We start from the raw sequence: 27582 nt of genomic DNA, 5'->3' as shown, positions 1-27582 counted from the left end.
ATTGCTGCCAAAGGTGCATCAACAAAGTATTGAGCAAAGGCTGTTTTAAATACAATTTTATATATTTCCAAAAACAAAAAAACATTTATTCCATTTTGGCGTAAGGCTGTAACATAACAAAATGTGGAAAAAGTGAGCCACTGTATGTATATATCTATGTATATTTAGTAATATATATATATATATATATATATATATATATATATATATATATATATATATATATATATATATATATATATATATATATATATATATATATATATATATATATATATATATATATATATATATATATATATGTGTGTGTGTATATATGCATATATATATATATATATATATATATACATATATATGTATGTATGTATGTATATATATATATATATACTGTATATATATATATATGTATATATATATATATGTATGTATGTATGTATATATATACAGTATATATACTGTATATATGTGTGTATATATATATATATGTATATATATATATATATTAGGGCTGCAACAACTAATCGATTAAATCGATTAAAATCGATTATTAAAATAGTTGCCGATTAATTTAGTCATCGATTCGTTGGATCTATGCTATGCGCATGCGCAGTTTGTTTTTTTGTTTTTTTAATAAGATTTTTTATTTTTTTTTTTTAAATAAACCTTTATTTATAAACTGCAACATGTACAAACAGCTGAGAAACAATAATCAAAATAAGTATGGTGCCAGTATGCTGTTTTTTTTCAATAAAATACTGGATAGGATAGAAATGTAGTTTGTCTCTTTTTTCCGATTATTAATCGATTCATCTGATTGATTGATTGAGATTTTTATTAGTAGGTTGCACAGTGAAGTACATATTCCGTACAATTGACCACTAAATGGTAACACCCGAATAAGTTTTTCAACTTGTTTAAGTCGGGGTCCACAATCGAAGTAATAATCGACAGATTAATCGATTATCAAATTAATCGTTAGTTGCAGCCCTTATATATATATATATATATATATATATATATATATATTATATATATATATATATATATATATATATATATATATATATATATATACATTACTCGTGGTTAAGATGTTTGTTCAGTCAGTTTTAGGAATAGAGCAATAATAACTGTACCGTTAAGTGTTAGCTTTTCAAATGCTAATTCAAATGCTTTGTTACATAAATGTTTACTTTAATGACATTGTTTCTTACATTTGATGCTCTCTGACTGACATTTTGAAGTGTTTGGAATTATTTTCTCGTTTGATCAAATTGCTTTGGTTGAGTTTACGTTGTCTGGACAATGTTGATATCAGCGTTACCATAGCAACACAAGTACTGTACGTCAGTAAGTTATTATAAGGTGAAACAAATACTTTGAGGATGACATGTAATATTGATGTGTTATAAATTAAAATGATCTGCTTTGTTCTTGTTGGCTTTAATGTGAAGCTGACATTAAAAAAAAGTGCTAAATAATTTTTCATGGGCTGTGCAAATAAAGCAGTGTAAGAAGTATGTGTACACTATGTACATTACATCTTTTTCTTTCATCTGATTTTTATGGTAACTAAAATAAAACGTAGTGTGATGGCGCTATCTGCAGGGGGAAGTGTGTTGCAGATATGAATGCAGGACAGGGCGCTGTCTCCAAAATCAATACATCCAATATATTCCAGCAGGAAGCTATGTTTAAGTATACACATTTAGTGAGTACAGTATTGTATACTGTCAGCATATACAAGTACATTACTTAATATATATGCATATGTAGTAAGTACACTACTGTATCCTTGTCACTGTTTTAGTGAGTGAAAGTAAAATGAGTTAAAATATAAATATGATCACTTTAACACTGGTAGAGATGGGACGTTAATGAACGAGTCGAGTCTTTTGAAGGACTCTTTTAGATTACAGATAGCCAACCAAGATGTACTGTAGTATTCATACGTGTACATGAATATGGGGAATGTATTGTAGTACTCATACTTGTACATGAATATGGGTTATGTATTGTTGTACTAATTTGTGCACCTGAATACAGGTTTGTACTGTAGTAATCCGTATGTGTACATGAACATGGGGTTGTATTGTTGTATTCCATATGTGTACATGAATATGGGAGTTGTACTGTAGTATTTCTTTGTGTACATAAATATGGAGGATCTATTGTAGCATTCAAGTGTACATTAATATGGGGATATATTGTGGTATTCCAAATGTGCACATGAATATATTGAATACATGAAAATGGGGGTTGTACTGCAGTATATATATGGAGATGTATCGTAGTGTTCCATATGTGTACATGGATATGGAGGTTGTACTGTGGTATTTATTAGCGTAAATAAATATGGGTGATGTATCGTACTATTCATGCGTACATGAATATGGGGATTTATTGTAGTATTCCAAAAGTGTACATGAAAATGGGGGTTGTACTGTAGTGATTCATATGTGTACATGAATATGGGGGTTGTACTGTAGTATTTTTATGTAAATATATATGGGGGAAGTGAAGTAGTGTTCATGTGTACATGATATGGGGATTTATTGTAGTATTCCGAATGTGAACATGAAAATGGGGGTTGTACTGTAGTATTCATTCGTGCACATGAATATGGGGGTTGTACTGTAGTATTTATTTGTGTAAATAAATATGGGGGATGTAACGTAGTATTCTTGTGTACATAAATATAGGGATGTATTGTAGTATTCCAAATGTGTACATGGGGGGGTTGTACTGTGGTATTCCATATGTGTACATGAATTTGGGGGTTGTACTGTAGTGTTTGTGTAAATAAATATTGGGGATGTATTCATGTGTACATGAATATGGGGATGTATCGTAGTATTCCAAATGTGTACATGAAAATGGGGGTTGCACTGTAGTATTTATTTGTGTAAATAAATATGGGGACTGTATCGTAGTATTCCTGTATACATGAAAATGGGGGTTGTACTGAAGTATTCCATATGTGTACATGAACATGACCAATGTACTGTGGCATTTATTGGTGTATATGTATAGGGGGGATATATTGTAGAATTTAGTAGTTGTACTGACGGCATAAGGGTCTTGTATATATTTTCCATGTGATATATTTCATATTTTGGGCCTCCATCCGTGGATGAACTGCAGCAGTTTCGTGAGCTGCAGTTTGCTGAGCTTGAAGTCCTCCGAGAGAATTTCTTCAGTGAGCTGCATCAGAAAGTTTCCATCGATCTTCTCGCGGGTGAAAATGAGGACGATGTCGTCGGGCAGACCGATGAAGCGTAAACATTTGGACACTTCCTCTATGGAGAGGCCGGCCAGGCTGGGTGGAGGCTGCCACTGCTGGCTGTGGGCGGAGCTCACTGTGTGTTGCGAGTTTGACGCATCCTGCTGGTCGACATGAGTCGGTGCACACGTGACCTCTGAACTTCTCAACTTTGAAGTCCTTGGTGGTAAAATGGGACAAGAGAGGCTCTGATTGGTGTTGCATTCAATGTCTTTGTACATTTGAGAATTGGTACTTGAAGATTTGCTTCTCAGGCTGAGACTCTTGCTGCCGCGTGCATCAAAGTTATTAGTTTGAGTGTTGCTGGTTCTCTTCCTGGGATAACTGTAGTAACTGTCCAAACTCTGACTCCCTGTCCTACTCACGTTGTTTGGCCAAGACAACCTGGAGGACAACTTCCTGCTCGGAGAGGTCGTGCTAGTGAGGTGATTCCAGTTACACGGATAACAGACACTCTTCTCCTTCTCATGTGTGTCTGACACTTCTTCTTGCTCGGAGCCTCCACTGCCGATGGAAAGAAACACATCCCATTTTTGTCACATATTGGAAGCGTAAGAGAAGAAGTGCTGACTTACATGCTGTGGAGCCCAGACGAGTAATAGGAGAGGGTTGGACTTGGCGAGCGCGTCTCCTGCTGGCGAGGCTTGGACACGAGAGGCTCTGATGGCGTCTGTTTAAGACTTCGTGGAGGAATTGGAGGCGCGTTCAACAGGCGACATTCTTCTTTCACCTGGAAAGATAAGACCGGCTTTAAAAGTGGTGCTAAACATTGTATTGAACACATGTCTAATAAGTGGTTTTTTTCACGTGTCTTCATGAAATATTTTATTGCGCCAGGGGAAAAAAAGGTCATCTGAACATGTGAATATTCATATTAATACGCAAAACTAGAAGGTCAACCTTTACCACCACAGGAGTTTCAAGACAGACTGACGACAAAAGTGTTTTCATCAAACACTTATATACACTTATATCTTAAATATTTCCATCACAATTTTTTCATTGACAACAAATTCAAAGCAATCACTTCCTTTATCTTTACATTATAATCTTTTACATTTTTCTTTCATTTGGTAAATTATCATGTTGTCAAATGTTCAACTTTTTTATTTATTTGTTTAATAATTTTTTACTAGATAAATAAATCACTAAAATCATTTTTTTTCACATTTGTATAATTTTGTTTAAAAACCCAAGCCTGTTTAAAGCGGTCATATTATTCAAACCCAACTTTTCTTGCCTGTTGACACAGGTTTTTGTGTATTTGGAATCCCCATAAGTGCTAAAAAAGTGAATTCATATTTATCAAACTATTTTGTTTTAAACAAGCCGTTTGAGACCTGCCTCAACGTGTGACGTTTATTAACCTGTGACATCAGAGAATTTAGTTGTGGTTTTACTTCCCCTCCATTTTTATTTTCCCTACAGCAAGTTATAGTCCAAACAAAATTATGGACGACCAAAAATGTTGTGTTGTTGTTTGTATTAAACAGCAAAGGCCACTACACAAATTAAGATGTACCGTATTTTTCTGACTATAAGCCGCTACTCTTTTCCCAAGCTTCGAACCCAGCAGCTTTTACAAAGGCGCTGCGAATCTATAGATTTTTCTTAGCTAACGGCCATAATGTTTTGTATACAACAAATTTGCATTATAAAAACACAGACACAGAGACTGAAAATGTGTCATTGTTTGTGCTATGGCGCCATCTTTTGGACGAGTTTGCTTACTTCAGGTGCTGCGGGTTGAAAGTCTATAGTATTTCCTTCTGTTTTGTGCCTTGAACCGGAAGTACAAGTGCCGTTCCATTTACTAGTCGTCAATAGTGTTTCTACCTGTATGATTTCTTCATTCATCACTTCAAGCAACGTTTGTAAGTTGTATAATATTACTAAAACAATTCATACTTACTAAACCGTCACATATTTGATAGTAGGTTTTCATGCATATTTGTACGCACATACAAATATAATGTAATAAAACTAGCGTCGTTAGCATTAGCTAATATGATAGCATGTGTCTGTATTAGTATTATAAACTCACAATGGCATTCTTTTTGTATTGTTTTAGTTTTGCAAATTATCAGTAAATTCACCAAAACGTCACAGTGGAGTTATTGAGTCCGTTTAGCTGATTGGAGAGCTAGCTTCCGCAGCTAGTGGGTCCATGACGATGACTTCTGTCTTGTTTGATCAGCCGTTTTACTGCTGTTACAGGCACAATTTGGAAATAATTAAGTTATGTAATAAACATTTACAAAATCTTTCTGTGTAAATAACTAATTTCACAGCGTATATATTCGCGGCTTAAGGAACAATATTTTTTTCTTTAAAATGTAGTGTGTGCGGCTTATATATCAGTAGTGCACTCTATACTCCGGAAAATACAGTACTTAACTTTTGTGTTTTGGAAACAATGTACTGTACCTACTGTACCTACAAGAGTATCTGATGCAGGGCCCAGCAAGAATTACATACACCCCGCCTCATGGTAAATATACAGAAGGATTTACCCAAAACTATATTCAAACACAGAGTCGGCTCCTAAAATGTATAGCAATGGTGGATAAAATAAAATGGTGAGTCTAGTAATAATAATAATGGATTAGATTTATATAGCGCTTTTCTAGACACTCAGAGTGCTTCACAGAGAAGTGAGAACCCATCATTCATTCACTCCACATTGATTGACAAATGTGATGATACGTTAGCATGTAGCATCCCATTACCACTGACATTATTAGCAAGTAGCAGCTGTAATACATTTAAACATCTTTTGTCTGCACTGCGCTATATAACTATTATTAGATAACTCCATTGACAAATGTAATGATACGTTAAAATGTAGCATTAGCTTAACCGATAAACAGCTACCGTATTTTTCGGATTATAAATCACAGTTTTTTTCATAGTTTGGCCAGAGGTGCGACATATACTCCGGAGCGACTTGTGTGTGTGAAATTATTAACACATTACCGTAAAATATCAAATAATATCATTTATCTCATTCACGCAAGAGACTAAAGGCCTACTGAAATGACATTTTCTTATTTAAACGGGGATAGCAGATCCATTCTATGTGTCATACTTGATCATTTCGCGATATTGCCATATTTTTGCTGAAAGGATTTAGTAGAGAACATCGACGATAAAGTTCGCAACTTTTGGTTGCTGGTAAAAAAAGCCTTGCCTGTACCAGAAGTAGCATGACGTTGCAGGTTGAAGGGCTCCTCACATTTCCCCATTGTTTACACCAGCAGCGAGAGCGATTCGGACCGAGAAAGCGACGATTACCCCATTAATTTGAGCGAGGATGAAAGATTCGTGGATGAGGAACGTAAGAGTGAAGGATTAGAGTGCAGTGCAGGACGTATCTTTTTTCGCTCTGACCGTAACTTAGGTACAAGGGCTCATTGGATTCCACACTTTCTCGTTTTTCTATTGTGGATCACGGATTTGTATTTTAAAGTTAAAGTTAAGTTAAAGTACCAATGATTGTCACACACACACTAGGTGTGGTGAAATTTGTCCTCTGCATTTGACCCATCCCCTTGGGGAGCAGTGGGCAGCAGCGGCGCCTGATTTAACCCCCAATTCCAACCCTTGATGCTGAGTGCCAAGCAGGGAGGTAATGGGTCCCATTTTTATAACCACCTTGGATACTATATCCTCTTGAAAATGAGAGTCGAGAACGCGAAATGGACATTCACAGTGACTTTTATCTCCATGACAATACATCGGCGAAGCACTTTAGCTACGGAGCTAACGTGATAGCATTGTGCTTAAATGCAGATAGAAACAAAAGAAATAAGCCCCTGACTGGAAGGATAGACAGAAGATCAACAATATTACCAAACACAGGGGCGGCGTGGCGAAGTTGGTAGAGTGGCCGTGCCAGCAATCGGAGGGTTTCTGGTTACTGGGGTTCAATCCCCACCTTCTACCATCCTAGTCACGTCCGTTGTATCCTTGGGCAAGACACTTCACCCTTGCTCCTGATGGCTGCTGGTTAGCTCCCGCCATCAGTGTGTGAATGTGTGTGTGAATGGGTGAATGTGGAAATACTGTCAAAGCGCTTTGAGTACCTTGAAGGTAGAAAAGCGCTATACAAGTATAACCCATTTATCATTTATAACACTGGACCTGTAACCACACGGTTAATGCTGTACCGCCTGGCGAAGCCTAGCAATGCTGTTGCTAAGGACGCCATTGAAGCTAACTTAGCTACCGGACCTCGACAGAGCTATGCTAAAAACATTAGCTCTCCACCTACGCCAGCCCTCATCTGCTCATCAACACCCGTGCTCACCTGCGTTCCAGCAATCGACGGCGCGACGAAGGACTTCACCCGATCATCGATGTGGTCGGCGGCTAGCGTCGGATAGCGCGTCTGCTATCCAACTCAAAGTCCTCCTGGTTGTGTTGCTGCAGTCGGCCGCTAATACACTGATCCCACCTACAGCTTTCTTCTTTGCAGTCTCCATTGTTAATTGAACAAATTGCAAAAGATTCACCAACACAGATGTCCAGAATACTGTGGAATTTTGCGATGAAAACAGAGCTGTTTGTATTGGGATACAATGTGTCCCAATACTTCCGCTTCAACCATTGACATCACGCGCAAACGTCATCATACCTAGACGTTTTCAACCGGAAGTTTCCCGGGAAATTTAAAATTGCACTTTTTAAGTTAACACGGCCGTATTGGCATGTGTTGCAATGTTAAGATTTCGTCATTGATATATAAACTATCAGACTGCGTGGTCCGTAGTAGTGGGTTTCAGTAGGCCTTTAAGCAAATGTCAGCAATCGTCACACACACGTCAACCAATAAGAATTCGGCGGGGGCGGGTCATGGCAGAAGTGCATTGTGCGCAGAGGTGGGTAGTAACGCGCTACATTTACTCTGTTACATCTACTTCAGTAACTTTTTGGATAAATTGTACTTCTAAGAGTAGTTTTAATGCAACATACATTTACTTTTACTTGAGTATATTTATAGAGAAGAAACGCTACTTTTACTGCGCTACTTTTAACTACATTCAGCTCGCTACTCGCTACTAATTTTTATCGATCTGTTAATGCACGCTTTGTTTGTTTTGGTCTGTCAGACAGACCTTCGAAGTGCCAGCATTTCACCAAATGCAGTCACTGGTGACGTTTGACTCCGTTTCACCAATCAAACAGAGCCAGGCGGTCACATGACCGTAACACGTGGACCGTAACACGTGGACCCTGACTTAAACAAGTTGAAAAACTTATTGGGGCGTTACCATTTAGTGGTCAATTGTACGGAATATGTACTGTACTATGCAATCTACTAATAAAAGTATCTATCAATCAATCAAAATTGTGAAGGAAAAAAGACACTTTTTTATTTCAAACGTACATCCCGTCAAAAGCCTAAAGACTGACCGCACAGTTCCTGTCTTCACAATAAAAGTGTCGCTCCATCGCGCCTGCGCTAACAAAATAAGAGTTTCCGAAAGCCAGCGCAAACAAGCTAGCAAGCTACGGAGTTTGCCACCAATATATTTCTTGTAAAGTGTATAAAAACCAATATGGAAGCTGGACAAATAAGATGCCAAAAACCAACCACTTTAATGTGGTATTAGACAGAAAGGAGGAACTTTTTTTCTCCTCTATTTGAAAACGTGGACGTTATCAGCACTACTGTCTGATTCCAATCAATGCAAGTCATCAGAATCAGGTGATACACCAACTTATATTCTTGTCTTCATGAAAGAAATGAATCTATATGTTAAACATGCATGTATATTCATTAAAACACCTTTAACATGTGAACAAAAACAGCAAAATAAATATAAATTATATACTGTATATATATATATATATATATATATATATATACATATATATATATATATGATATATATATATATACATATATATATATATATATGATATATATATGTATACATATATATATACATATATATATATATATATATATATATATATATATATATATATGTATATATATATATATATATATGTATATATATATATATATATATATATATATATATATATATATATATATATATATATATATATATATACATATATATATGTATATATATATATACATACATATATATATATATATATATATATATATATATATATATATATATATATATATATATATATATATATATATATATATGATATGTGTGTGTATGTATATGTATATATGAGGTAGATCACCTCGACTTGGTCATTTATTAAGTAACTGATTAACGTTGAAAAATTTATTGGGGTGTTACCATTTAGTGGTCAATTGTACGGAATATGTACTGTACTGTGCAATCTACTAATACAAGTTTCAATCAATCAATCAATCAATGCCTACTGAGCCTATGGTGCTGTTAAGTTATTGTGGCTCAATTTGCCTTCATTTTTTTTATTTTAATGTATTATTATTTAATATATATTATTGTTTTAGTTGCTTAAGAGATATTCCTGGCTCTGAATTTGCTCATTGCTATTTTTATGTTTGTGTGCATTATTTGTTGCCGTCATCATTAAACGAACAGGTTACTAACTCAACTAACTCATCAGTTACTCAGTAACTGATGAGTTAGTTGAAAAAATCTACTCAAGAGTAGTTTTTTCACAACACACTTTTTACTTTTACTCAAGTAAATATTTGGGTGACTACTCCTTACTTTTACTTGAGTAATAAATCTCTAAAGTAACAGTTCTCTTACTTGAGTACAATTTCGGGCTACTCTACCCACCTCTGATTGTACGTCATGGCAGAAGTACATTGTGGGTCATGGGACGCTAACTGCTACTGCTACACAGCATACTGCTACAACATTGGCGGTAACTTATAAAAACTGAGAAGGGCTGAACAAAAATGGCACCGAAAAGGAAATCATATACTGCAGATTACAAGCTGGACGTAGTGAAATATGCAGCAGAAAACGGCGATCGAGCAGCAGAAAGAAAGGGAGCGGCGCATACCAGGAGCGACAACGAGGAAGAAGATTTCATCGGATTTAGCCATCAGGAGTGACAGATTGTTTGGTAAACGTATAGCATGTTCTATATGTTATAGTTATTTGAATGACTCTTACCATAATATGTTACGTTAACATACCAGGCACGTTCTCAGTTGGTTATTTATCCGTCATATAACGTACACTTATTCAGCCTGTTGTTCACTATTCTATTTATTTTAAATTGCCTTTCAAATGTCTATCCTTGGTGTTGGATTTTATCAAATAAATTTCCCCAAAAAATGCGACTTATACTCGGGTGCGACGTATATATGTTTTTTTCCTTCTTTATTATGCATTTTCGGTCGGTGCGACGTATACTCTGGAGAGAATTATAATCCGAAAAATATGGTACATATAATGCAATATTCTTGCATAGTTGTATGTACATCATCGTTTCACATATGAATACGGACACTATATGACACATAGCCTGAATACTTAAGTGTTATGAACTGAAATGCGTTGAAAAATAAACCTAATAACCTCAGAGATGCTGTCACTTCCTCAGTTCTGAAGTTTATTCTTCGCTTTCCTTTCGCTGTGAGTCAGACTATAACTTAGATTTTCCGGTATGAAAGTAAGCCGCTAAAACTACAACATAGCTGATGGGACGAGACATGGAGGAGTTCATTTGCCTGTATATAGCAAACGGCTCATTATCAGGCAAAAGTAGCTTGAAGATGGTTGTAAAGCAACATTTATGTAAAATGTAGCCCAAAGCACCTCCATTACATGTCATGTAGAGCACAAGGAAGCGTTTTAGATGTAAATTAAAAATCATAATATGACATATTGAAGTCAACATCCCTCAAATTGGCCGACAAAAGCCAACCTATCCGCTTTTTGCACATTTACTTGTAACTTTGTAAGGCAATGTAAGGAACAAAATATTTTTTTAAATACGGCAGTTTGTTGACATCATTTTCTTCCATTTTAAGAAATGTTAAATGTTTTGCTTTTGTTGCGGAAAGTAAAGAAGTGCGAGTAAAGACCGGTGATACTCACAGCTTCAGATTTGGGTGGGACAGGCGGCGGTGTGAGGGACGCATCATGAGCGGGAACTGGAGCGAGAGGACTTGTGAGTGGCAAGTCCGGGTAAGAGCAAGTTGTTGTCGTTGTCGAGCAGCCGTTGTCGAGAGCTCGAACTCCCTCAGTCAAAGAAGACTTTGGGATTTGGCTTCCTAGGCGATCCAACCACAGCTCCTCATAAGGAACGTCAGACTTGTTTGATGCTTGCTGCTTTGTGTCCACCATTTGGGGGGGAACGTGTTCATTTTCTGCCGAGTCAGCCGGAAGGCTGTCTGAGGGCAAAAGAGCCCAGTCGCCACAGAGGGTCATGCAACCCTGCAGGTTGACCTCGTTGTTACCGTGCAGGTTGCTACCATAAACGCATACCGACAGTCGGTGGAAGGACTGTGTGAGTTCATCGCGGGCGTATGTCAAAGAGCTAGGAATCTGCATGCTGTTGGGACATCCGTTCGAGGTCCCACCGCCGCTGCAGCAATTACCGTTCCCGCCACTCTGCTTCTTGGGGCTCTTCCCCTCATCGTTCCAGTCTGTCCGCACGTCACGGACAGCACGTGAATAGTCGTCAATGTCAAACTGCTCCTGGCAGAAGGAGAACCAGCGGTGCACCATGGTGTCTAGCCACAACTCTCCTTGCAGCAGCTCCTCGGGGATAATAAAGCGAGGCAGAGCCGTGATGAAGGGGAAGTGGACGGGGACAATTTTGTTGCTTCGTAAGACAAGGCACACAACCACTGTCTTGGTCTGAATGTTGACTAACTTGTAGCGATTGCCCTCCCGGATGAGGTGCAGGTCGTGCTGGTTGCGAGGCGGACTTCCGGGCACCGTGACGTTGACCGGCAGTCGGGTTTTCTCCACGATGTTGCGGATGGTGTGCTCGCCATCCTGCATCTGGAGCTCCAGGGGACTACAGGTGCTGAAACGGCCTTTGCACTGGAAAGGTAAGCTGATGCTCTCGTTGGTGCGATGGTTCATGCAGATCAAGCAGGGCATCTTGCCACGACCCATCTTGCTGATGGAGTTCAGCTTACCAATCTTCTTGAAGATAGTGTTAAATCTTGATTTTTCTTTTGAGGTCTTGGTGTACAGGATCTCAGCTTGACCCATCAGGGTCAGCTCATCGCCTGTGCTTAATGTTATATTATAAACTTCAGTGTCCTCATTGCATTCTCCTGAAGCCATCTGAAAGAAATGTCCATCTTTGTTAATCACATTTCTCAGTTAGTTTTTTAACAGTTGCAGCTTTAAAACGATCCATTTGTTTGTTACAGCCTTATTCCAAAGTGGAATCATTTCTTTTCCCCCTCAAAATTCTACAAACAACACCTCATAATGACAACATGAAATCAATTTTTTTTTCATGCAAAACTTACATTTCGCAAACATTATTAATAGAAAAATATAAAACAAATAATTCAGAGCCCTAGACCCTTGATCTCCAAGGCAAGCTACTATATACATCCACCGGGTCACATTTTTTACACATTTAATTATACGGTATATGGAAAGGCTTAAAAAAGGTAAAACATATTTAAGGACAATGCTTTATGTTATTAGAAGTTATTAATATCAACATTTCAGCTTCTTCTGTTTGCTGTCTTTTTCCAGTTTTTGCTGGGGTTCTTTTGTTTAAATGTATTTATACAAAATGCTAATAATAACAAGCCACCAGACACAGATGACCACCCTATAAACTAGGGCTGCACAATTTTGAGAAAAACCCTCATTGCCATTTTTCTTTTCACAATTGGTATTTGATTTGCGATTTTTATGCTTCATACATAAAAATGCATAAAACTGAAAAAATACAAGGGAAGGAAGACATGTTACTTTTAGATTGTCAATCAACATACAGTATTCTTGTCTGGTGCCACACATCTTATTATGTCTACATCATGCTCTTAAACTGATACAAACTATAGTGTTTATAAGTAATGTAATCATAATATGTAATAATAATACCAATAACCATTTAAAAGGATATTAACTTTTATTTGTCATTACTGTAGAATTGTTTACCATTGTACTGTAATCTAAGGTAAATAACTTGGTTATCCTAAATCAATAAACAAACCAAAAAAATTAAAAGGACTCTAATTTCTGTAAGCAAACATTTAACTGAAATAAATATTATTATATCTTAAAGTGCAGTTCTCTTCGAACAAACGCGAGGCTCAACAATTCTGTTTGGCAACATGTCTGTCACTCAAATGCCGGGGACGGCAGACAAAAAAAAACCCCTCAACCTCTTGCGGCTATTTATTGCACTAATTAAAACCTTTATGTAGATTCAATGTCGATGAATCGTACAGCCCTACTATAAGCACTCCTCTGTGAGCAAACAACTAATCAAAGAATTAGCTTGTTAGCTTCCCCTCGCAAGTGAACGATGGTTGTTAACGAGTGGAGTGTTATTGCAGCTGGAACTAATTGATGCATTACTACAATCAGCCTTAAAGATTTGCCATCAGCTGGAGTATTGTTTCGGAGGCACAAGTCACGCAACAAGTGTTCATGGCGAGTAGAGGTGGGAAAAATGGTTAGATTTTAGGCTAAAAAAATAAAACAAGGATGTTTGCTCGCCATGTTGGCACAACGCTTAGCAAGCTGCTACAGTGTTCACGTATCTACAACCCAAAATATGGAATACCTAGACTTGAAAATGTTCATTCAGTTGTTAAATTGTGTAGAAAAAAGCAGATAACAGACATGATAGACAACTATAGTCATTTCAAAAGGCAACTTTCTGGCTTCAAGAAACACTTAGGCCATGTCCACACGAACACGGACAGTTTCAAAAACGCATTTTGGGGTTAAAACGATCTCCATCCACACAAGTGTAGTTTCAAAACTGTCTCTGTCTACACACAAACGCATACACTTGCTGTCATGCATTTTGTCCAATCAGAAGCCTGAAAAAAGCATATTTTTGAAAATTAATAAAAAGACCTCTGAAAGAAAGTTCTTACAGTTTTTGCCCTATGGCAAGACGCATTATTATCCTGAAAAATGATGTCATCATCCCCAAACATCCTATCCATTGATGGAATAAGAAAAGTGTCTTGTGTATTTATTAAAGATATAATGACAGCCATCTCCCCAGTGCCATTACCTGACATGACATGCAGCCTCATATCATCAATGACTATGGAAATGTGCATGATTTTTTTTACAGTCATCTTCATAAATCTCATTGGACCGGCAACAAACAAAAGTTCCAGAATCATCACTTTGCCAAATGCAGATTCACAATTAATCAATGAATATGACTTTCATCCAGTCATCCACAGTCCATGATTGCTTTTCCTTAACTCATTGGAACCTTGTTTTTTGAAGTTTAGATGTTAATGACGACTTTCGATTTGCTTTTCTGCATTTAAAACACATTTCTTTTAGGCATTTTTTTACAGTTTCGTTACAGATGGTGACTTCAGAGTCCACCCATTTGTTCTTCTGTGCATTTTTAGTTTTCAAGACGTATTGCTTTATTTAGGTTTTCTATTTTTACGCTTTGATGTTTTCCTTGGCCTACCAGTATGCTTGCCTTTTACAACCTTCTAATGTTGTTTGTACTTGGTCCAGATTTTAGTCACAGCTGACTGTGAACAATCAACATATTTTGTAACATTGCATGATATTCTTGAAGAAGTTTAATAATCCTCTCGTTTTCTTTAATTGACATCTCTTGTGTTGGAGCCATGATTCATGTCAATCCACCTGGTGCAACAGCTCTTCAAGGTGTGAACACTCCTTATTAACTGAGACTAAAGAACACATGTAATCTGATGCAGGTGTTGGCTTTGGAAATGAAAATTTACAGGGTGATTCCATAATTGTTTCCTCAGAATTTAGTGATTTTTTTCACACTGCTTGATCTAACAAATGAAAGTATTACTGACTACCACAATCTATATTCTTGATTTAGTGTTTCTAAAGCTTGAACATTGCCATTTAAAATGACTATAGTTTTGTGTCATGTTTGTTTTCTGCTTTTTTTCTACAAAATTAAACAACTGAATGAACATCATCCAAGTCTGGTGATTTTTTTACAGGGGATGTAGTCTTCTATCTCGACAGTATATCTATGCTCTGCACGATCGCATTCGAAACACAGAAATGGCGCAATATGTTATCGCATACGTCAGCAGCCAAAGGAGGAGCCTTTTAAACATATAATTAATCATTAATGATAATAATACAAATAAACAATGTAATTAAATATGTATAAATCTTATATATATATAAATAATCGATTTATAATCGAATGGTGTCTACTGAATGGTTATCTAATCATGAGGTGCCCACAGATTCCCACTTCAAATGGTAAGCCTGTGTATCTTATGAATGCATCTACATATTTGTATTAATAGGTATTATCCATGTTTCACTGATTGAAGTCCAAAATGAAATTGGTGAAATGCAACAAAATGTGTACCCGAAGCGCAGTGAAACAGTAAAAATACTGTTAACAGATCTTGGTCACACAGGGTAAGTGCGGAGTGTCACTGATGTAATAATATATTAATTATTTTTAATATTGTTATATTTATAATAGACAATAGACAAGTCTATGAATGTTCTCATTCATCCCAGTCATTGTAATCTCAGGGCATTCAATCAATCGCAACTGGGCTCTTTGGTTTGTCTTAGAAGACGTTTCACCTCTCATGCGAGTAGGCTTCATCAGTTCATCTGGGCAAGGATTGGTATGGCCCTATTGTAGTGAGAAAAACAACTGTTGAAGTGCAAACAAACATTCCTACTGTCAAAGCTAACGACAGTCAAAGTGTGATTTCCCCTCGTTAGTATTAAGGTATTGTGTGGCAGAACGATTGCTGTTTACACGTTAGCATTCCATTTCGTTGGAAACAAATGGCATAAATGGCATTCTGGTCACCTTCTCTGACCAGAATGTTTCTAACTCATGTTATTTGATGGAGGCTAAATTGCAGAGTATTTTAAGAATGGTTGAAAGGACAGTGTTTTAAGTGGGAGATACAACACCACTTCCTCTAATGCAAAAGTTTGTAAAAGCACTACAATAAACAATGAAAATGCTGTGCTGGTCACAGAGGTCAGCGTTACCTTGAGCACTAGGAAATATTCTGCTTTTACACTCAACTGACTTTATTACTGGCTTGACTAGTGTGACCAGTTCCAGCTAAGTAGGAGTTCGCAGTCCATCAAGAACTACTTCATGCTTCAAAGGATGAAACGTGCTTGTTTTCATTCCTTACACAAGCAACACTGATATACAGCATTATTTTCACAACTTTAGTCTATCTAAATAAAACATTATCCATACCTTAACATTAAAAGTGATTTCTTCCATGACATAAACCCTCTCAGGGAAGGCTTTGGCCACCTCCTCCACACTGTTGAAGTATTGTATCGGCTCCTTAACGTCTCGATCCTGCTCCAGCAGCTTAAACTGACCTGCAGCAGGAAAAAGACAGAATATTGCTGACAAGGCACAATAAAACAACCAGATATATATAACAAGTAATGTCGATACGATCATCCATGAGTGAGATCGGCAGACACCAATACCGATGCCAATCATATGTATTAACTGTAATTTTTTTAATGTATTTATGGTGAGTACTATTGACCATGTAACAATATCAACACAATATTTAAACTCCTTCCTTATTCTCTTTCTCTGTGTTTAGCCTTGTCCTCCAGTGATAATGGTACATGATACTGATACTTAATAATGGTAAATGGTAAATGGGTTATACTTGTATAGCGCTTTTCTACCTTCAAGGTACTCAAAGCGCTTTGACAGTATTTCCACATTCACCCATTCACACACACATTCACACACTGATGGAGGGAGCTGCCATGCAAGGCCCTAACCACGACCCATCAGGAGCAAGGGTGAAGTGTCTTGCTCAAAGACACAACGGACGTGACGAGGTTGGTAGAAGGTGGGGATTGAACCAGGAACCCTCAGGTTGCTGGCACGGCCACTCTCCCAACTGCGCCACGCCGTCCCCATGGTACTTAAGATAATAATAAATTGCAGTTTATTTGCTGTGATGCAGGTGGCCAATCAATCAGCACATCCCAGTTGCACTTTGTGAGGCAAATGGTGGTCACAGCAGATACTGCCTATACTATACATTCACTTTCTTTTATAAAGACCAGACTTAGGTATCGCCGTGTACTTTTTTTTACCTTAGACATTACACCTGTGCAATAATCCTGTTGTTTAATCAGTGTTGGAGCTGCTGTGATCAGTCGACTCATCGACCAAAAAAATGAGTGTACTGCAGTTTTTCTAGTTGATGCCTGGTTTTACTGTTGACCGCCTTGGTGTGGCTAGCTAGCACAGCTAAAGTATGTCCATCCACAACATGGAGCTGCTTGTAAGTTATTAATTCTATCCTCCAGGTTCCAAATAGACTATATTTGTCACATGTACCATTACCCCTGGAGGATGAATAATAAGGGATAGCAGGAGACAAGAAGCAATACAATATGCATTACATAATATACATTACCTTTTGCACTATATTAATTTATATTATTATGTGTTGTCAACTTTGTACTTTTTTATGTCATTGCCTAAAATAAATAAATAATGAAATGAAAAAAACCTCTAAGCTAGTTTGAATGTAAAGTAGTTAAACAACAGAAGATTAAATACTTGGTACACTTTAACAGAAGTAACTAAAACTCCGTTACAACACAGTAACATTTATTGCGCTGTCGCATTCGTGTTAGGGAAACTGCTGATCACAAAACACTACATGAATACTTTGACGAAATAAATGCATGTTTTATTACAAGTTTATGAGCTGGAGTGTGTTTAGAACAATTATTAGATGTAATATTTTAGTTTATTTCGTCAGGAAAACAAAACAACAGCAATTGCTTGCTTCCGGGCACAGCCGCACCGTCCTTGGTACAGTAGCAAAAATGGCGCTTGTGGTATAGTTGACCATACTCTATACACGACGCTGAGAGATATGGTACGTGTGGACTGCAGGCTGACGCTTGGTCAATAAATTACGCTAGCAAGCAATCCCAAAACTTTGATGTTTCATTGAGAATATAGAACATTACGCACGGCACTCAAAAATATCTCATCATTTTTTAGTACGACTTTGGTCAGCTACAAAGCCACACTGCTTCATGGATTGTCGGCGCATTACGGCTACCGTGGTCAGACGTATTGTGCTTCAACATACAGGTGTTGCTATGTTGTGTGTATAAGGACCCCAAAATGTAACCTATTAGGAGACATATTATCAACTGTCCTTACTTATTGGTTCAAGCTGATGTGTATTTAAGATCTGCATATGTCACGAAAATTTGCGCACTTACGCCATTATAGTCCACGCTAATGTCGCACAGAGTGCTTCGAATTGTTCTACCTTTCCCACAATGTAATGCCGTTAGTAGGCCTCATTTGTAAACACGCTCATTGTTACTGATCATTCATATAGTGATACTGATAAAGCCGACGACGTGTGCGATTGTAAACTGCCACAATCGAAGTGAAAGAAGTATTACTTGCTTTTATCGCATTCCTAAGCGTATTTCTGGACTAAAGGAAGCGACTGAAAAAAGGAGAGTACGGTGAAGGCGAGCATGGACTGCTGCAATTAAACGAGATGTGATGTGCTATGACGATTTTGTGTTTGTTCTGATAATTTCAGGTAATTAAAAAAAATGTGTAAGTAAAAAGTAATATAAAATAAATGACAGCCCACTTTGCATGAATTTAATGTGCTTGGTCAAAGAACTTTGAAAATAGTTTTATTGATAACGGATAGTTAGTGTACTCACTTCTCTCAACTAGTGAGAACATCATTCTCCCAATCCTGCCTTACAGGCACAGTGTGCTGAGATGATCTTTGATTGATCTGTGATTATCCAGGGTGTCAAACTTGGGGCGGATAATTTTTTAAAGTGCATGACTCTAGCCTGGCTTGACGACATGATGTCCACTGGGTTTACACAGCTAAACACAAAGGTCACAAACCCATCCACAAACAAAGTGGTCATATCTTTCTAGACTCTTGTAGTTTTGAAAGTTTTCTAGTGGTAAAATGGGCTGGGGTGAAAAATTAAGTACAGTAGTTTACAAAGTCAAGGTATGAAACATCAGAGAAGATGTCGTGATCTCTGCTCCACTCAGACTTGTTGATCTGGTTACTGGTACGGATCCTTACTTCCAATTTAAGATGTTATCTCCTTATAAAGACGAAGGGACTTCTTATCAAATGACTCACAGTATTCCTCCATGGGATCACAGCCAGTGCAATGTTATTTTCCACAGAATAGTTTGGAAATATTACGTGTAACCCTATCATGAACTGCCGGCAATGCATTGTGGGATACTTTAGCCAAAAATCTGAAGTCCTCCATAGTCAATAAGCTCCATGTTTTTCTCTATCCTCTTGTTGTGTGGCATTCATCGTCCGCTGTTGCCATTTCTAATATAAAGTAGCGTACAGTTCTACCTTATATCTGTCCGTAGACTCGCTATGGAAGCGCTAAAAACTACCGGTAGAAAAAAGATGACGTTGAGAAGGCGCTGTCGAAGTGGAAGCATGTAATAAGACCGCCCACAAAACGACGCTTCCTGAGGAGATGGTCAGAAAGCTGTTTGAAGATGCTCTGTAAAACATAATCGTTGCAACATTTTGACCAAATAACCACCAATACATGTTATGTAAGCCACACGGAAGTGTTTTAAATGTAAAAAAAAAATCATAATATAATCCCTTTATGCGCCTCATAATCTAGTGCACCTTTCATATAATAGATCTGAATAAACCCGCTCATCAGCAGTGCGCCTTATAATCCGGTGCACCCAATGGTCCGAAAAAATATGGTAAGTGTGTTTATCCTAAACATTCCTGCCACTTCATTTTACACACTATGGCATTTTCACCAGGTCTTTTTTTGGGGGGGCAATACCACAATATCGTACTATGGCCTTATTACAGTGACATTATCGTATTGTGAGAGTTTGACATTATTACATGACTAGTCAATGATGTAAGTATTGTAATTATTACGCACCAGCTGTTTGATGGTAATGTTCATCTTAGTTGTAGTTTTTATAAACAAATTTGGAGGTTTTAAAATTGCCATGTAAAAATGCTAGGCAGTAGCATGACAATAGCAAAGCCATTGTATAATAGTATCAAGCTAGCGCATTTTTTTTTAGAAGAGGAGCCTTACTTTACTTATGCTGGAGCGTTTTTTGAATCTATTTCTTTGTTGGCATTGAAAATTGCAACATGACCTACAGGTTTTCAGGCTGAGTCCGCTCTCAGTGCTGCTGGGGTAAGTGAGTGCTACAAGCCGGCTGAGTCGGCAACCGGGCATGATGTCACTATGTACCGAAACATGGCACCGTTGGATTTTACATGAATCGGTGCCTGGTAAGACCGGCGGGTTTTGGTCGGTGCCAAAAAAATTACTGGATTCGGTACCCATTCCTAAACATACATCACAAAATATATATTACAGTAACTACTTACCCTCATAGTGAACCGGGATCTCTATTTTGGGTCCAATCACGTAGTGTCCTTCCTCCAAACTATGAGCTGTGATGGTTGTCCACTGACGACAGGAATGAATCAAGAGGTAGTCGTTTTCTCTGAGCCCTTCCACTATCTGGCCTGAAACGGATATCATATCAATAATCATCATTTACACCATTGTTTCCCCAAACAATTCTTCTCCACCGCATGGTGACACACATTATGAATGATACACAGTACAATCAAATCATGTGACTTCAGACACCATGACCAAAACAAACAATATAAAAGATTTCCTCAAATTATACACCAGTATTTCCTCAAATAATATACCAGTATTTCTCATAATATACCAATATATCCTTAAATAATATACCAGTATTTCCATATGTAATATACCAGTATTTCCTCAAATAATATACCAGTATTTCCTATCATAATTTACCAGTATTTCTCATAAAATACCAATATATCCTAAATAATATAAACGTATTTCCATATATAATATACCAGCATTGTCTCAAATAATATACCAGTATTTCCACACTTAAAATACCAGTATTTCCACACATAAAATATTTCCATAAATAAAATACTTGTATTTCCTTGAACAATATATCAATATTTGTATACTTTAATACTATACCATTATTTATTGCAGTAATATACCAGTATTTACTCAAATAATACACAAATATTTACTCATATATTATACCAGTATTTGCTCATATACTATAACAGTATTTAGTCATATAATATACAAGTATTTACTCAAATCATATACCAGTGTTAAGTCGAATAATATACCAGTATTTCCTCAAATATAATACAGGTATTTCCATATGTAAAATACTAGTTTTGCCATATATAATGTACCAGTATTTCCTCAAATAATATACCAGTATTTCCTCAAATAATATACCAGTATATATATATATATATATATATATATATATATATATATATATATATATATATATATATATATATATATATATATATATATATAAAATACCAGTATTTCTACATTTAAATTACCAGTATTTCTATGTACAAAAATTACAGTATTTCCATGAATAATGTACCAGTATTTCCTCAAATAATATACCAGTATTTCCAAATATAAAGTACCAGTATTTCCTTGTATAGCTGGTTGAGAAAGGTTTTTCTTAAACTGTTCAACAATTTGCTCACGCATTTGTTGACAAAGTGGTGACCCTCACCCCATCCTTGTTTGTGAATGAGTGAGCATTTCATGGAATCTACTTTTATACCCAATCATGGCACCCACCTGTTCCCAATGTGCCTGTTTTTGATTGATTGATTGAGACTTTTATTAGTAGGTTGCACAGTGAAGTACATATTCCGTACAATTGACCACTAAATGGTAACACCCAAATAAGTTTTTCAACTTGTTTAAGTCGGGGTCCACTTAAATTGATTCATGATACAGATATATACTATCATATATAATATCATCATAATACAGTCATCACACAAGATAATCACATTGAATTATTTACATTATTTACAATCAGGGGTGTGGAGGGGGGCGGGGGGTAGGATATGGACAGCAAGTAGTGGACATAGAGAGAGCGAGAGAGAGAGAGAGAGAGAGAGAGAGAGAGAGAGAGAGAGAGAGAGAGAGAGAGAGAGATCAGAAGGCATAAAAAAAGTATCTGCATTTGATTGTTTATATTTGATTATTAGCAATTGATTATTAGCAATCCGGGGAGGGCGTTAGTTTAGGGTTGTAGCTGCCTGGAGGTGAACTTTTATTGCAGTTTTGAAGGAGGATAGAGATGCCCTTTCTTTTATACCTGTTGGGAGCGCATTCCACATTGATGTGGCATAGAAAGAGAATGAGTTAAGACCTTTGTTAGTTCGGAATCTGGGTTTAACGTGGTTAGTGGAGCTCCCCCTGGTGTTGTGGTTATGGCGGTCATTTACGTTAAGGAAGTAGTTCACCTGTGGGATGTTCCAAATAAGTGTTTGATGAGCATTCCTCAACTTTATCAGTATTTATTGCCACCTTTCCCAACTTCTTTGTCACGTGTTGCTGGCATCAAATTCTAAAGTTAAAGGCCTACTGAAACCCACTACTACCGACTACGCAGTCTGATAGTTTATATATCAATGATGAAATCTTAACATTGCAACACATGCCAATACGGCCGGGTTAACTTATAAAGTGCAATTTTAAATTTCCCGGAAAATATCCGGCTGAAAACGTCTCGGTATGATGACGTTTGCGCGTGACGTCACGGATTGAAGTATTGGGACACCATTGTGTCCCAATACAAACAGCGTCTGTTTTCATCGAAAAATTCCACAGTATTCTGGACATCTGTGTTGGTGAATCTTTTGCAATTTGTTTAATGAACAATGGAGACAGCAAAGAAAAAAACTGTAGGTGGGATCGGTGTATTAGCGGCTGGCTACAGCAACACAACCAGGAGGACTTTGAGTTGGATAGCAGACGCGCTATCTGACGCTAGCCGCCGACCGCACCGATGATCGGGTGAAGTCCTTCGCCGCGCCGTCGATTGCTGGAACGCAGGTGAGCACGGGTCGTGATGAGCAGATGAGGGCTGGCGTAGGTGGAGAGCTAATGTTTTTAGCATAGCTCTGTCGAGGTCCCGTAGCTAAGTTAGCTTCAATGGCGTCGTTAGCAACAGCATTGCTAGGCTTCGCCAGGCTGGACAGCATTAACCGTGTGGTTACAGGTCCAGGGTTTGGTTCGGTGTCTCCTATTAGCTGGGAAAGACCGTGCAGATTACAAAACTTGCTGAAGGATCTGAAGACAGGCGCATCTTTGCGTTGAATATCTGTGTTCAGATCCCCAGTTATAATTTTCTCCACGCAGGGACAGACAACGTGGAGAAAATTATAACTGGGGATCTGAACACAGATATTCAACGCAAAGATGCGCCTGTCTTCAGATCCTTCAGCAAGTTTTGTAATCTGCACGGTCTTTCCCAGCTAATAGCGCTACCTACAAGGGTGTGTGATTCCACCCAATCAACCATAGATCTCATTCTCACTTCAGACCGGCCTAAAATAAAAAATAGTGGGGTCATGATCTGTGGTCTTAGCGACCACTATCTAACCTTCTGCACCCGTAAAATAGCTAAACCTAAAGCCAATGGCCACATAACAGCCCAATCCAGATCTCTCAAAAAATACTCCAATGACAATTTCAATTTAAAATTAGATGAGTGGGACTGGTCCCCTGTGCTCGCGAGCAACATGGTCGATGTTGCTTGGGATCGCTTCAAAACGGCGTTCCTAAAGATACTAAATGACATGGCTCCCGTGAAAACAGTCAGGATCAAAGCCCGCTCGGAACCATGGATGAATCCGGACCTATTAGCTGCCATAAAAGACAGAGACAGGAAATACTCTGAATACCAAAAATGTAAAACAGAAGTAGATAAACAACCCAATAATATCAACCTCAAATTACTCATTTCAACTCTCAAAAAGCAATGCAATAAATTAAGGAATAAGTCAACCAACCTGACTAAATCCTTAAAAAAAAATTACATTAACGACAAAATAGAGGAAAACACAAATAAGCCACGTGAGCTCTGGAAAATTCTCAACAACCAGCTTCCTGGTTGCAGCCAGAAACTTAAAACAAGACTCACCAACATCAGCATCAAGGAGGGTGACTCCCTCATTACAGACAAAATGGAGGTAGCTAGCAGACTTAACATCTTTTTCACCAGCATAGCCGCAACTCTTGTCAACAAGCTGTCCCACCACTCTGGTCGCTTTGGTGTAGAACACATTAAAGCCTTCTACAGAAAGCTAGGAGTATCCAACGATGATTTCAAATTAGAAATGGTCACAGCTGATGAGGTGTTTAAAAAATTGAGCGCGCTCCACCCTAACAAGGCCACTGGCCTTGATAATATTCCCTCCAGATTCCTCAGGGACTCTGCCTCCATCATTGCCCCGATCATCACGCACATAATAAACCTATCAATTACACAAGGCCAAGTACCAAAAGATTTTAAGATAGCAAGAGTAACTCCCCTCTTTAAAAAAGGAAGCAAATTGGAACCTATTCTCAGTTCCATTTCGAAAGTAATGGAGAAAATAGTTTATGAACAGGTCGATAGTTACCTTGCCACTAATAAACTCATGTACAAATTCCAATCCGGCTTCAGAACTAACCACTCCACTGACACATGCCTTCTCTATCTGACCGACCACATCAAACATGAGGTGGACGCGGGCAAATACTGCGGCATGGTCATGCTGGACCTTCAGAAGGCCTTTGACACTGTTAACCACGCTATACTGTTGGATAAGCTCAGAGCAATCGGATTTAACAAAACCTCATGGAGCTGGATGCAATCTTACTTGGAGGGGAGGGAGCAGGTGGTAGAGATGAACGGCACCGTGCCCCCCCCCCTGCATTTGAGCCTGATGCTATCACGTTAGCTCTGAAGCTTAAGTGCTTCACCGATGTATTGTCGTGGAGATAAAAGTCACTGTGAATGTCCATTTCGCGTTCTCGACTCTCATTTTCAAGAGGATATAGTATCCGAGGTGGTTTAAAATACAAATCCGTGATCCACAATAGAAAAAGGAGAAAGTGTGGAATCCAATGAGCCCTTGTACCTAAGTTACGGTCAGAGCGAAAAAAGATACACCCTGGCGTCCTGCACTGCACTCTAATCCTTCACTCTCACTTTCCTCATCCACAAATCTTTCATCCTCGCTCAAATTAATAGGGTAATGGTCGCTTTCTCGGTCCGAATCGCTCTCGCTGCTGGTGTAAACAATGTGCAGATGTGAGGAGCTCTTCAACCAAAAGTTGCGAACTTTATCGTCGATGTTCTCTACTAAATCCTTTCAGCAAAAATATGGCAATATCGCGAAATGATCAAGTATGACATAGAATGGACCTGCTATCCCCGTTTTCTAAAGTTAATGATTATTTGCAAAAAAAAAATGTTTATCAGTTTGAACATCAAATATGTTGTCTTTGTAGTATATTCAACTGAATATGTGTTGAAAATGATTTGAAAATCATTGTATTCCGTTTATATTTACATCTAACACAATTTCCCAACTCATATGGAAACGGGGTTTGTAATATACACAATTAATATACCTGTATTCCTTTAATAATAAATCAATAATTATATACTGTAATAATATACCATTATTTACTGCAGTAATATACCAGTGTTTACTCAATTTATACACCATTCTTTACTCGTATATTATACTAGTATTTGCTCATTTACTATACCAGTACTACCATGAGCTTATGTAACGAAATTTTGTTCTTATCTGTGCTGTAAAGTTCAAATTTGAATGACAATAAAAGGAAGTCTAAGTCTAAGTCTTTATTCAAATAATATACCAGCATTTTTTTTAATAATATACCAGTATTTACTTCAATATTATATAAGTATTTCTTCAATTAATATACCAGTATTTCCAAATATATTTATGAGCATGTTCACATAAAGAGGCGGGATTAGCAGCAGATGACCAATCACAAACATAAACAATGTACCAACAACACAGCAGCTTACTTCACTCGGGAGAACAATATATAATATAAAAGGTTGTAACACAAGTAGGGCTGCACAATTATGGCCAAAATAAAGATACATAGGACACTAGTATTTAAACAAACACAAAAAAATTGTGAAGTAGATAGAATAACCACTGCTCAAGCATCAGCCCTTTTGCCCTACCTGAGAAAAGTTCCCTTTTTGCTGGAGCCTAATTTTGTCTCTTATTGTCATTCTATCCAAATCTGTTGTATCTGTTTATTTCACTTCTTGTAAGAATTATTCTCAGTCTCATGCAGTGCTGGTCGCCTACCTGTCAAAACGTTCAATATTTGCCAGTTTTTGTCCTTCTTTCCTGGCGTCTTGCTGGTCCGTTTTGTGTGTTTTCGCTACGACAGTGATCGATCAGTACCGTGGTTCAATCAAATAACTCGACAGAGATGGATGGACATGAAAACTACAGAAAATATATCTCTGCCAAAAATTCCAAACTTTGTGTAAATATCTTGACGAATAGGTGACCTACTATATTAAAGCAGGCAGCAGCTCAGACCATATCATATCATACTTTCTGTAACATCCAGGAAAGAATTATGTCAGCAAGCTTCATAAATGTCTCAACTACTGTATAAGCTACGTAAAGAAGCCCAGAATAGTTCTTATTTCTTCACTAGGAAACCTTACAATGTATTAATGGTAAATGGTAAATAGATTATAAAATCCATAAACTGATATACAGTACGCTTTAATGAAATTCAATGGCAAGTTATTGTGATGTAAGTAAATCCCATATTTTGTATCAATTTCCCCAGGAGATTACCCCATATTTTGAAATGCAAATGTTGCTCCTTTGACCCACAGCATTATACACACATGATGAAGGTGTTTGTAAGTCCCTTGATGTTTTGTGTTGCTAAATTAGCACTGCATAAAACAGTATGAAGCTACTGGTCTGATGTATCCTTTAAAAAAACCCCAAAAAAACTTAAAGCCTTGTCCAGCTGTTTACTCACATGTACTATTCAAGTTTATGTAACGGAAGGTAAGCCAGTGTGGCTGTGCAATGTGTACGTTAGTAAGCCTCACTCTCTCTCGACTTCAAATGTGCTGACTGCTGTGTTTGCCAGCGCGGGCTTTTAGCTCGGTGGTCAGCCCACTTGCCTCTCATGTGGCCGACCAGGGATTGTGTCCCCATC

At 37.5% G+C, this 27582-nt stretch overlaps 1 protein-coding gene across 1 annotated transcript in view; it reads right to left on the bottom strand.

Annotated features, from left to right (window-relative positions):
• Positions 1-1032: 1032 nt before the first annotated feature.
• Positions 1033-27582, bottom strand: part of garem (GRB2 associated, regulator of MAPK1) — a 33314-nt gene continuing 6764 nt past the window's right edge. Inside the window, exons 2-6 of the mRNA XM_062021496.1 lie at positions 20844-20984; positions 16646-16776; positions 11320-12522; positions 3859-4013; positions 1033-3787 (exon numbers count right to left, since the gene is read on the bottom strand). Of these exons, the coding sequence (XP_061877480.1) occupies positions 3109-3787; positions 3859-4013; positions 11320-12522; positions 16646-16776; positions 20844-20984 (2309 nt within the window). The 3' untranslated portion in view covers positions 1033-3108. The remainder of the gene's footprint in view (positions 3788-3858; positions 4014-11319; positions 12523-16645; positions 16777-20843; positions 20985-27582) is intronic.

This window comes from Entelurus aequoreus, linkage group LG15, assembly GCF_033978785.1.
Source record: "Entelurus aequoreus isolate RoL-2023_Sb linkage group LG15, RoL_Eaeq_v1.1, whole genome shotgun sequence".
NCBI lineage: Eukaryota > Metazoa > Chordata > Actinopteri > Syngnathiformes > Syngnathidae > Entelurus > Entelurus aequoreus.
Note: the sequence above shows the minus strand (reverse complement) of the source record. Positions and strands in the feature narration are given on the sequence as shown.